At 35.5% G+C, this 13,945-nt stretch overlaps 1 protein-coding gene across 1 annotated transcript; it reads left to right on the top strand.

Moving 5' to 3' along the window:
• The first annotated feature begins 895 nt into the window (after positions 1-895).
• LOC133333729 (MYND-type zinc finger-containing chromatin reader Zmynd8) lies at positions 896-13,201 on the top strand. The gene is made up of 8 exons (XM_061542020.1): positions 896-2,320; positions 3,668-3,834; positions 4,037-4,118; positions 5,751-5,928; positions 6,012-8,869; positions 9,342-9,839; positions 9,910-10,260; positions 12,980-13,201. Exons 1-8 carry the CDS (start codon positions 896-898, stop codon positions 13,199-13,201), a joined length of 5,781 nt encoding a protein of 1,926 aa, XP_061398004.1.
• The last annotated feature ends 744 nt before the right edge of the window (positions 13,202-13,945 follow it).

Here is a 13,945-nt window from a genome sequence, read left to right as displayed (position 1 = left end):
AAATAGCTGACTTTTATTACATCCTACATAAATAACACATAGATATTTGATTAATTCTTTCTAATGAGCATTTGCATCAAGAAATTGGGAAACACGTAAGGACAATCCCATCCCATTTTTCTAAAAAATGGAATTCTTTGACCGATTGGTAATGGAGATAGACGGTTGCTGCAATCAGCTGTTTTTGTTGGTATTCCGCTAGATTCACAGTTGATTAAATTGAAAAGATCACTTTTTATTATTATGGAAGTTCTGACATAAGTTTATGACCCCGTGATGAAAGCAGCACTAGGATATTCTGATTTAAACAATAAAATTAGTTGATAATCTTTATCGACATATGCATAATATATAGAAATTGTTTTTTAAGTGCAGTGACTCATAGTTTATTCGAAAAATGACACAAATTCGAAACAGTTATAAAAATATATCAATATTAATTTTATGGAGAATATTTCTCTTCTCGGTTCCATTTTCCTAAAATGTAGATTGATTGGAGAAATGTCACCAAATGGAAATATACATATATAATAATGACAACAATATTCATAATTATAGACGTATAGATAATTTTTACTTAGCCTTTACTGATATATGCATTATATATAGGAGTTTCTATGTTATGACAGTTAACGATTTTTGAAATACTTTGCTGCACCCAATAATTGAGATGGCTGCACCGCTCTTCACTTGGAGACTAATTGTTGATTGAAAAGAAAATAAAAAAATAATTTATGTAGGATGAAAATAAGAGGATTTTGAGGTTAACTCTGTCATGACAATGAATATGGAATGAGTGTATGTCGTAGAAATGTCCTCTTAAAAATATATTTTTAACATTTTCTTTATATTAATTTGTTTTTTTTTTTTCAGGAAAATTAAAAATACCCGAAATATGGATAGAGATACAATCACTAGCAGTAACAATGGAACACTGCCCACTTCTGTGCCCTACGTTGATAGTTCGTCACACATTGACGACATGAGTGAAAGTGGTAATAACACAGCGGATAGTACCAACAACTATAACAAAGAATTTGCCGATTCACATAACAATACGGCTATAATTACACAAAATTCGGAAAAACTATCACTAAATGTTTCGTCATATTCCTGGGCAGCACCACGTATTGTGCAAGATGATAGTGGACTAATAAAGAAAATTAAAATATCCACAGCCAAAAAATTGGCGCAAAGTTTTGCACAAAATTCACAACATTCTCCGCCAACAATCACAAACGCAACAGCAACAACAACAGCATCATCCTCATCATCGAGTAATACATCCAAATTGGAAAATTCCTGTGATGACAAATTGCCGGTATCCCCCACACAACAGCAACAGCAGAATCAGCAACATCAACCGCGTAGCAGTACGCCTTTGTCACGGGAATATGTGGCATTACAACAAACCCAAAATGATTCGAAAATTATTAAAAAATTCGTAACCGATGCCATGATGGAGAGGACACGTAAGGCCAAAGCGAAAAATTTAAATAACAGCAATTCATCATCCACTGCTACCAATAATAACACCACCAACAATATTTCTACAACAACCACAACGTCCAATGATCATTCGTATACATCACACAGTAATCAGAATTCATCTAATGAAAAATTGCACGGCGAGGAAAGCAATCGTATAAAACGTCGTTTAATCTCCTTAAAGGGTGCTGATGATGAATCGCCACCCTCTACCAATTGGCGTCGTCGTTGGCGATCACGCAGCAAAAGTTTCTACAATAGTGATAATAGTAATTGTTCCACAACCTTTGATCTAGGTAACAAATGGCCATCTGAAGAGAATTTACAAACAAGCGAGCAGCAAGATCAGCAACCGCATCAACAAAAACAACAGCTGCATCACCAGGCCAGTAAAAGATCGAATATGCGTTCGGAAAATTCCGAATTTGTACAAAAACAAAAAGAATTTTTACAGCATATTATTAATTCGACACAAGATACACCGCCAAAAACACGTTCACGTTCTACGGGGCCGGAGACAACATCGGCGACCTCATCGACAACAACTACACCAACCTCAGCAAAGGATAAAAAATTACGTGATATATCATCAAGTCATCGACGTCGTTCACGTTCTAAATCGCGAGAGAAGCTAACAAAACGTATGCGACCCGATGATGATGCGAAGATGTCAATGGATTATACGGAAAATACAAATGATCATCCATGTGGAGGTGGAGGTGATGCGGATGATTCATCCTCTTTGAATGACAGTGGTGGAGATTTGTCAAAATCTATGGTATTTGCTGAGAATATTGAACATTTGAAAAAAGTTTGGCAACCACCGCCAAAGGTAAGTGTGATTTCCTAACAAAAAACATTACACATGTGATTTCGGAAATATAATTTTACGATAGCAAGCGTAATTAGGGCTAATTGATTTATGTAAGGGATATAAATCCGATGTTCTGAGACTTTTAGTAGAATTTGATACAGAATATTTCTACTACTAATATTTCTCCAGATGCTTCCATATCCTTAAAAAGAATTTTTATTCGAAAAACGGCACAAATTCGAAACAGTTATAAAAAATATATCAATATTCATAGTTTCAAGCATACATAAAATTTGTTCTTAGCCTTTATTGATATACGTATTAGATATAGAGATTTCTTATGTTCAGTGACTTTTAGCAGAATTTTATGGAGAATATTTCTCTTCTTGGTTCCATCCCCCTAAAATGTAGAGAAATATCACCAAATCGAAATAAATGTAAAAATGACAATAAGATTCATAATTAATTTGTTATTGGTCTTTATTGATACGTACATTAGATAAAGGTATATCTAATGTTCGGTGACCCATAGTAGAATTTTGTGGAGAATATTTCTTACATTGGCCAATACCCCTAGCATGAAAATTAAGATCCGAAATACTACCAAATTCAAAAAAGTATTGAAAATTGCACCAATAATCTTAGATATAAGCATACACAATATGTTGTTTGCCTTTATTGACATATGCATTAAATATAGAGTTTTGTTATGTTCTGTGACTCATAGTGGAATTTTGTGGAGAATATTTCTTTCCTTGGTTCCATCCCCATAAAATGTAGTTTAATTGGAAAAATACTACCATAACGGAAAAAAACTAGTCAACTTTGGACCAATATTCTTGGTAATAGACAGTCGAATTTTGGTAATAGATTTTGTTGGTGCATGCATCATATATAGAGATTTTTTATGTTCGGTGACTCATAGTAGAATTTTGTGGAGAATATTTCTTACATTGGCCCAATACCCCTAAAATGTAAATTTAGGTGCGAAATACTACCATATTCAGAGAAGTATTGAAAATTGCCCCCAACAACCTTAGTTATAGGCATACATAATTTGTTGTTGGTCTTTATTGACATATGCATTAAGTATGGAGGTTTGTTATGTTCGGTGACTAATAGTAGAATTTTATGGAGAATATTTCCTCCTTGGATCCCATTCCTCTAAAATGTAGTTTTGTTTTAAAAATTCCACAAAATCAATTATTTCAAATGTTTACACGCATTTCAGAATTAAATTATTAAAGAATTAAATAGGTTTGTGTATTATTGGTACCTACATAGTATAGAACCCCATTTACCTCCTTAGTCACATGATTTTAGAACATAACCTAACCTTTTTTTTTTTGCTGAATTTCATTTCAGCCCGGTTCAGATAGTTTCTGTTGGAAATGTCATGATGCCGATGTCGATATATACTGTTCGAAATGTATACGCAGCTTTCATACAACATGTGTTAAAGCCAAAATGGATAGCTCATGGATGTGTACGGAATGTTCCTCAATTGAGAATATATTAAATAGTACCAAAAAGTAAGTATTCGCAATAGGTTTTTTGAAATATTTCTTCTAATGTGATAAAAATAAACTAAACAAGTTTTTTGTATTCTTCTTCTTCCTCCTCCATCTGTTGTATGCTTGGCACTTTGTCATCGCCATCGTCGTCGTCATCATCATCGTTCATTGCTGGCGCTGATGTTTATTGTTCGTGTGCTATAATATGTTGAATTTTCAGGTCACGACGCAATGAATTGTCGGTGGACTTGTTAAGTCAATTATTGACATTTGCTTTAAAGCGTATGCGTTTTGCCAAAGGGGTATGTATATGAATGAAATATTAATTAATTTCAAATATGTATTATAATATTATACATTAGATATAAATTGAAACTAATCATTTCATTTATAGGTTATGTTTAAAAGTTTTTTTTAATTAGTTAGTTGATGTGGAACATGTTTTCTACTTAATTACTATTATTACAAAAAAGTATTCTACATTAATTTTGTTTTAATTAGTAAGCTCTCGTGGTGTATCATATTTTATTTTTTTTTTCATCGCCATCCATTGTCGTTATTTTATTATTTAGCATTTTCATTGTTGTTTTGTTTCATTGTATTTGTGAGTATTCACTATCTCCCATTTTGTGTAATATATTTATGTGTATTGGTAGACTTTGTAGACTTTTTCATTCGTTCATTATTCTCAACGGAATCTCTGAGTACTATTATTATTGTTGTTTTCTTTTTTTTTTCATTCGATGTTTGTTTGCCACTCTTTGCATCATTCTCTCCCATGCTGTTTTATTTTTCTCTACACAGTCTCGCTTTCTTTACACCTTTTTTCTTGTTGTCTTGTATTTGTGTGAAAATGCATACGTTTTATTCTTCTATATAGTCATCTGAATCAATATGATATGTAATTTTTTTCTAGGCTAAACAAAAATTTTGGGGTTAGGTTAAATATTTTTTTAATTGAAAGAAACTAGATAAAAATAGTATTTAATGGAAATACATGTTTTTATCACCACATAAAAAAAAACTTTAGAAATTAACTCTAGGTTATTGGTATATGTAATTTGTTTTTGGAATTTATTGATGTATGTATTATATATAGAGATTTTTTATGTTTTGTGACCTATGGTAGAATTTGGTGGAGAATATTTTTTCCCTTAACCACTCCTCTCTAAAATATAGATTTATTGGAGAAATGCCTCAGATTCGAAACAAGTATAAAACATGCACCAATATTATTTGATATAGACATACAAAATTTGTTTTTATCCTTATCGATATATGTATCATATATAGAGATTTCTTATGTTCGTTGAGTCATAGTAGAATTTGATGAAGAATATTTATGTCCTTGGTGTCATCCTGCTAAAATGTAGGTTTATTGGAGAAATTTCATCAATTTGAAACAAGTACAAACAATTTTTCAATATTCTTGGTTATAGGCATTACAACTTGTTAAGGGTCATTATTGATATATGGGTTATAAATAAAGCTTTCTTGTGTTCGTGGACTCATAGTAGAATTTTGTGGGGAATATTTCTCCCCTTGATCTTATCCACCTAAAATGTATTTATCATAAAGAAAATCATCAAATTCGAAAAATGTGTAGAAAATAGCTTACAAAACTTGTTGTTGTTGTAGCAGCCCTATTGCTTTCACACAATGGACTGATATGACACACGTTGGCCAAGTACAACTTGTGTCGTTTCGGATTTTAGAACTCCCAATGCTAACCAAGTATAAAAATTATAACAGTATTGTTGGTTATCAACATGGAAACAAAATTTTTACCCTCTATAATTATATATAGCGATTTCCAAAGATTATTTTTATTTATTTATTTTATTAATAACCTTTTACGAGTAACTTTTTATCGAATTTGTTTTCTGTTATTTTATTAATGTTCCTTTTTTTGCTCTTTAATAATTTCATTTCAGAATTACACTTTTGTGATGCCCTATGAAAAGACAAACATCTATAAAAAATACATTATCAATCCGGTGCATTTTGGTACGCTTCAGGAGAAAATCAATTCCAAAGAGTATCGCTGTGCCGAGGAACTTGTTAATGATACAAAATGGATGTTACACAATGCGTATATTATTACGGCAGGAAGTATGTCATTGTGTTTAAACATGACTCTCCAACAACAAAATCTAATATTTTTTTCCTTTTGACTTGATTTTTTGTTCGAATAGATAACAACAAACTGGTTTTATGTGCCAAAAATATACTCAAAATCTGCCGCCAAGAAGCCATCGAAATTGAAACCTGTGCCGAGTGCTACCAAAATGCAAATACCCGCACCGATTGGTTTGTCGATGTTTGCTCGCAACCACATATATTGCTGTGGGCCAAATTAAAGGGGTTTCCCTATTGGCCAGCCAAAGCAATGGGTATAGGTCAGACATCATTGGTTAATGTACGTTTCTTTGGTGAACATGATCGGGCATTTGTATCGGCCAAAGATTGTTTCCTATATTCCGAACAAGATCCAAATACCCAAACGGGTAAGAAAGCCGCCCGAGAATTGGCCGGTTGTATGAAGGAGGTGGAGGAACACATTGAAAATATAAAAAACAAAGTGGGTGGTTTTAATTATGCACCATTTAAGACACCATTTGATCCGGCGGATGAAATGCGTCAATTGGAGGAAATGATGCCGGGTGTACAGGATTTCATTAGGCAGCAGCATCAAGCCGTCATCAAACCGCCATTGCAATTTAAAATATATAAAACTGCGGATAATAATATGTCGATTGTACAAAAGGCTTCGAGCACACCGGATTTGTTAATAGCTCAGCAGCAGCAAAACGAAATTGAAGAAAACCACAATAATTCTAAGAAAAGGAAACTTTGTTCCATCACCTCCCAGGAGGAAGAAAAACAAACAAATGATAAACAGCCGTCTGCAAAATATGAGGTAATCTCCAAGAGCTCCTCTGATGATAGCAGTCATCCTTCCAAGCTAGGTACTGTGATACTTAAACGTAAATCGGATAATCTTAATGATGGTGGGGGTACTAAAAAGAATTACGGTGATAAAGACTTTGATGCTGCTGATGATGATAACGAAGATCAGGACCACACGGAATTGTGTTTACCGAAATTACAAAGAATTGAAGCGGTTAGCTTTGATGAGGCCACCGCCAAAAGGAAAGCAGAAATTGATAAAAATAAATGTATAAGAAACATTGGCAATGGAAAACCGGCAGCAGCAGCCGAGCAACAAAAGATTCCTGTGCTAACCATAAAAACTAGTACAATAACCTCCAAATGTGATCAGACCATGGAAAAGGAAATGCAGACGACGCCTAGTGATGATGTAGAAAAAGATAATAACACTACGAAAGGTTTACCAGGAACTGCAACCCCACCAGCCAATGATTTAGGGACGGAATCGGTATCAAAGGAAAATATATCCACTTCATCTACCCCCGCCCCTTCTGCAGCAACAATTAGCGCTCAAAAGGTTGTAGAAAATTTAGTTAAAAACAAACAAGGAGTGACCATAAAAAAGATCAGCAACAAGGACACAACTCCAGTTGCTATGCCTGAGTCTCTAAACAATGTGGAGGCACAAAAACAACCAGAAGGACTAGTTACTCCCACAAATGTCGTTGCAACGACAACAAAGGTGGTGGCGGAAAAGCCCACCGAAACCTTAATATCGAAAACCAAACCGAATGCGAATGAAAAACAAAAACAGGACCAACAGGTGAATATCATTCTAAAAGGTTTAGTGCCATTTGTGGAAATAAAACAGGAAGTGACTTCCGACAATGAAGAAGAATCACAATCACCAGAGAAACCTAAAGAAGCAACACCATCAATGGCAACACATAAAGAAACCCCTACAACAATTGCAGCAAATGCCTCCACTTTACCTGGCGTGAGGTCTATGTCCAAAGAAACATTGTCCTCTCAAAGTAATTCGCCGCAAAAGGAAACTACTAATGGAAATACAACAGTTCCAGTCCTTTTGGCTCGTGTTAAAGAGGAAGTGTTTTCCGACGAAGAAGAGGAAAGGGCGGCCAAGTCTTCGAACCCTACAACCGGAACAACGACGCCTGCAATAACAACAAACACCAAAAATGAAATACGTGTTGTTGGTGATACGACCATACAAAAAATATCCCTTCGAAATCTTCCCGCAAATCCATCAAACAACAAACGAAATGTTTTAAAGGGTGTTCCATATGGCCCACTTCCAGCTTCAGCATTTTCTCAACCACCAAACACCGATGGCTCCCACAATGAACCGCAAACAAAAAATAACACAGAAAAATCAAAAGAGCTATTAGATTCTCCAACCAACAACCTGGAAGTGTGTAATACACGACCGATGTCCAGTAATACAATGGTAACAATACCGGTTGATATTGCCTCCACGACGCGTAGCATAATGTCTCCCATACCCGTACCACCGCTGACAGCGGTATCGAAAACGGTATCACACTCAAGTCAAACGTTGAGTTCTATGGCACGGCATAATCCAGTAACGGTTACAGTTTCGGGTACAGCTGGAAGTCTGCCGACACCTTTGGTTTTGGTATCTGCAGCATCTAGCACAATATCAACTCCAGCAACAACAACGACATCTTCAAACTCACCTCCCCTAACTATAGGTAACAACACAACACGTATGTTAGTCAGCGTTGCCAACGCCGTTACCACCACCACCACCACCGCCAATACCACACCAGCAACATCATCTGCGGCGATTACAACCAATCCCATAAATCCTTTACGATTAACAACCCCTCCACCCTTGGCTGGTCTTTCTGGTGTAAATTTTAATAATAATATCCATCATGATGGCAGTGGTGGACCACCTCCCCTGGAAACCACAACAATTGTTTCGGGTACACCAATTCAATCTACAGATACTCAAATACCTCCTCTCAGAATAACATCTACGGCGGATGGTCCAATAAGAGCATTACCCAAATTAACGGCTCGACCCAAAGGAATTCTACAAACGGCCGAGAATCGTCCAATACTTCCCACACAGGCTGGACCTGTGCATACGCGTCTGTTTGAAAATGCCTTTAAGGTGAGTTTGAAAAGAAGTTGAGATATTTTTTGGTTTCAAAAGTACCAAGAATCCCAACCCTTTCTTGGGGTTTTTAAAAAAGGCTTTGAAAAAATAGGTATCTCTTGGGTCCCATAACCTAAAAGTCTTCCAATAATAAAAAAAAGACCAATAAAAAAAATACCAATAAGATCTCTCGTGTAAGATGTATAGGAAAACCTGTCATTATCTGGGAGATTTCAAGGTTTTCCACAATCTCTAATTCTTCCAATAAAAAGACTCGAGTAGGAAAGAAGATCATGGGACCTATTATAGAATTCACAATATAATGAGCCAATATGAAGAGCAATCTATAAATTTTCTAATAGGAAAACCTCAAGGGTTTCCCATAATGATCTTCCAATGTCAACCTCTGTTGAGCTATCTAAAAATTATTTTAAACAGATAAATTAAAAAACCTTTCCCCACTGATTTACTTTTCTCCTCCTGCTAGGTAACCTATGAATTTATGAATGCCATTGAAGATACGATACGCGATTTAACGCAACACGATGACACCAGTTTGCCGGCCAAATTATCTCTGGCCACAATCGAATTGGAAAAAAGTAAAATGGCACAAGACGAATTACGCAAACAGCTAGAAGAAATGCGTAAAAATATGGAAAATGAAAAGAACCGTGCAATTGCGGAGGCACGAAAACAATGTCAGTTGGAAATGAAACAACGTGAAATGGAATGGTCACAACGCGAATTGGAATGGAAACGTGTTGTTGAGGAAACTAAACGTAAGCAGTGGTGTGCGCAGTGTGGTCGTGAAGCAAAATTCTATTGTTGTTGGAATACCTCGTATTGTGATTATCCCTGTCAGGATATGCATTGGAGTCGACATGAGGCAAATTGTGCACAAATACGTCCCAAAATACAGGAAACAAATCTAACAAATATCACAACGAATAATTTGGTGGTAAATAGTAATCTACAAATGCAAATGGTAAGTGAGGAGTAGAAATTGTATTCTAAACACAAACTATTAATGTATATCATTCTCTTCCTTACAACAGCAACGTGATCATAATACCAATTCCACCTCAACATCTCACATTAGCCCCGCCAATGTAAATACCAAAACACCTGGTTCTTCACCATCCGTCTTGATGAAAAAAGACAAATCCGCATTGGGTAAAAAATCCTCGGCAAATTCTTTAATGTCCACCACAACGCAAATGTCTGTCCAATCTGCCTCATCGTCGTCGTCTTCATTACAGCGTAATGCTAATAATAGCAACAACTCAGCGGATCTTCTTAAATTACCAACAAATACCTATTTGAGACCCGTTGTTACAGCTGTCAATCAGCCAACTGTACGTTGCAATACGACATATAGCATTCCAGTGCAACGTTTTAATGCTACGGTAAGTTTTTTTAATACGATGATGTTCTTAAAAAAAGAACTATTTAAACTGTTTTCCTGTTTCAATCCAAATTTATTCAACGAAATATGTTGAACGGTCCAAAAAATACGTAACGGAAAAAATATTCGTGTTCTTATGTAGATCGTAAACGAGGTATCTGAAATCAAAAAGTTTCTATCAGAAACTCACACTCAAATCGAAATAATGGTAGAAATGAAAAAATTCACTTTCCACCGAACACTTTGAGAACTGATGATGCAAGGGTAATAAGAAAGGTACCGGTTTGCATAAGCTTAATTACTCGAAATCATGGCACGACAGTTGAGATCAGTGGAAACCGCATTGATGTAGAGGGAGCCTTCAACAATGTCGGCACTGAAACGTTTATCCAATCGTTAGAAGTCTTTCGAGTAGACCAGCTCTGTGTCAGCCACATAAATAAATACATAAACTGTAGTCTACGGGACATATCCATCGGGGACAAAATAGGGCAAGGAAAATTCCAAGTAAGGACCTCAATCGATGAGGGATTTGAATCCGTCTGTTATGCAGACATACTCTCTATGAGAAATGCTGAAAAGGCGTTCAACATCGCTTTCAATCGGCCGTTGCCGAGAGTCCTTAACGTGACGGTGATATGTCTTTTACCAGAAAGACAAAAATAGGAAAGTATGAAGAGTCCATCGTCAAGAACAAAGTGATTGTCATATCAAACAATGGTAAATATTTGGGAATCATCCTAGAGAGGACACGTAAATGCAGAAAAGGTGTAAGCTGTAAATGGGGGTTTAATTCGAAGATGATACACTGGATCTACAATAGCGTCATTCAATAGAGATTCTGTCAGGGACTAATGCTTTGGGTGACTTAGCGCTTCGGACGAAATTTCTCGGATTCGGCGTGTATATATGTAATACAACGTAGTACTCTCCTCTTTGCCCTATCTCTCTGTGCACAGTCGGATTAAATAGCTTGCACAGCCTTCGACTCAGGTCCTATCATCATTCTTTCCAGTGTACGAGAGCGACATAACATTTGCCCACAGCTTATTCATACAGGTTCCATTGTTGCAACACTTTATATGCCCTCAACAACTATTTCGCTTATGATCTGCGAATATTCTACTCACATCCAGAATAAGTTCCCTGACTTATTGATCGCAAAGTCAGGGAACTTATTCAGGAGGTGTTTTAACGAGTCGTTATAATATTGTGTTCATTAGCTAGTCCAACTGATTCTGTAGTGAAAATAGGTGTCAACTTGGGTATTCGACCAGCAGATATAAAACTATCCGCTGCAGGCCATAACAATGTCTCATAATTACCTTTCTGGTACCCGAACATTAGAATGGTTCATGAGTACTCTGAAGCGATGTTTGGTAAACTCTCTGATTTTTTTGCCATTTGACTTTTCTATGATGAAATCAGGAGGTCTGATTACGGAGACAATTATGGTGAGATGGTCCGATCCATGTGAATAAAATATGTATCCACATTTTGATATACCGCTCCATATTCGGGGCATTTTGATTGATATATAGATATATTTTGCATCCAAATGTCCTTTAATTAGGTATTCCGGGTTCTTAGAGTGTGAAAAATATATTTGCGAAAACAAATGTCCATACAAAAATGTCCCATTCTACCTTTAAGTATGCATATCTTCATATTTCGACTAGCTGAGTCGATCTAGACATGTGTGTGTCCGACCGCCTGTCGATTATGGACTAATCGCTACGAAATTTAGCATGTAGGATGGGTTCTAACCAAAGAAGACCGCGTTTGTTTTTGGTAATTGTCGGTAAATATTTATTTTTGTCTGTTTTTCGGACCGCCATAGAGGCCACAATTATGACCCGAACACCAGAAAATTTTATACAGAGAAAGGGGTCTGACCATAGAATAGCGCTATGGAATTTTACATTAAGTTCCGGTTAGGGTCCAGGACGACACCAATAAATTTGGATGATGATCAGTTGATATATCGAAGATGAAGTAGATCGGAAACTTTATTTTTTCTGTTTTTTCTAGTCGCTCTAGACGCCACAATTATATTCCGAACAACAGAAATTTTCCATGGGAGAGGCGATCTGACCAACTAATTCGTTTGGCAGACATGATCAGTTAATATTTAGCGGGTCAAATGAATAAAAATTTGTTGTGTAAAATAACAAATTTTTCATCTATTCTCCCGAAAAACATGATTCGGAAAAGAAGCTGCGGAGGAGGTGTTAACCACTAAACGTCAAGAGTGGGGAAATATCGCGAACTACTTCCCAGGTCCGGAATATATATCAGCAGAAACTCAGTGGTAGTTGTGTAGGGTATCATATGGTCGGCTCCGTCCGACTATACTGCTCTGCTCACTGGTTTATTTTGAAACATCCCCCATATAAAGTTTATTTTTTGAGGTTTTACCGGTCAAAGTTACTGTGATTTGACATTCCCGGTTTTTGTAAAGTGTTAAATATGTATGAAGGATGTTGGACCTATGTCCAGCGTAATTTTATGAATTTTGTGGTTTCTGCCGACAATTTACAATATACGGTTCCAAACGATTCTGTTTATTTTGAATGGTGGGAGAGTACGAAAACTTAACTAAGTTACGATGAAGGTTATAATAAGTTCTACCTGACTGAACTAGTCTCAATTTTTTGTAATTTTTTTTTTAATAATTTGTATTTTTAAAAAATTTTTAATATTTTTTTTTTTATTTCCAGCAAGCAATTACAACCCCGGCCAATTCATCAAACTGTCCAACGAACACCTATACAATTTTACAACAGGGCACTCGATGGGTTCCAGTAGTTGGTACAACAAATCCAACTATAGCTGCACCCATTGCCAAGATACAAATTGGACAAAATTCAAGTTCGGCAACTGGTGGTGGTGGTGGTCGTGGTGGTAAAACAACTTCAAATCGTCAAATACGTTATCATTGAAGTTTTTTATTCAACTTGAAGCTGAAATAAAAACGATTTTAGTTTGGTTGGCTGACTACTACTACAGATGCTGCTATTAAACGTTACTATTACTACTATTGCTCTCCTTGAGAGGAGAGGAAAAAATCCCCAATGGAAATGTGATATGTATATCATAGAATATGGATAATGATTGCTCCATAGTTTATTTGGTTATTTCTTTTTATTTGATATTACATTTAAATACTGATTCACACACACATGTACACATTCATTTCATGGAAATTCATTGTAAATGTTAGTTGTAAAATATATAATTAAAAATATAGATATTTACTTATAATACATCGAATATCTGAAGATGGTATTCGCTTTTGTATAATGACATAAGATTAAGAATATAGAATAGATTCATTTTTTCAAAATTTGATTTGTTTTAGTTATTTAAATTTGTTTCTTATTTTTTTTTTAATTATAAAAAATATTCGCAGTGAAAAACAATGGGCATTCATTTCATTACGTCTATCATAATGCCCTCCTCCTCCTCCTCCTGAGTTTAAAGACAAATATGGTTGTAAAGGCAACAACATTGTTGCAAAGAAAGAAGAAAGGAATTTCATTTTTAACAAGTGTTAAAATATCTTATAAAGCTGTATTGAACTACATATACTTTCTTGTATAGCTGTAAATAATAGTAATACTATTTAATGGCCTATAATAATTCAGACCCGATGGTCATTAACAATAAAATAATAAATTATTATA

This window comes from Musca vetustissima, unplaced genomic scaffold (genome assembly GCF_032173495.1).
Source record: "Musca vetustissima isolate MV318-11 ecotype Yass unplaced genomic scaffold, APGP_CSIRO_Mvet_v1 utg2483, whole genome shotgun sequence".
Classification (NCBI taxonomy): domain Eukaryota; kingdom Metazoa; phylum Arthropoda; class Insecta; order Diptera; family Muscidae; genus Musca; species Musca vetustissima.
This window is presented reverse-complemented; position numbering and strand designations above follow the sequence as displayed.

What these genes read in the sequence shown, in the direction of transcription:
- LOC133333729 (XM_061542020.1), top strand. Translation starts at nt 896, where the DNA reads ATGGATAGAGATACAATCACTAGCAGTAACAATGGAACACTGCCCACT. An exon ending in TTTGGCAACCACCGCCAAAG is followed by an intron (nt 2,321 to 3,667) that starts GTAAGTGTGATT and finishes ATTTCATTTCAG; the next exon opens with CCCGGTTCAGATAGTTTCTG. An exon ending in TGTTTGAAAATGCCTTTAAG is followed by an intron (nt 8,870 to 9,341) that starts GTGAGTTTGAAA and finishes TCCTCCTGCTAG; the next exon opens with GTAACCTATGAATTTATGAA.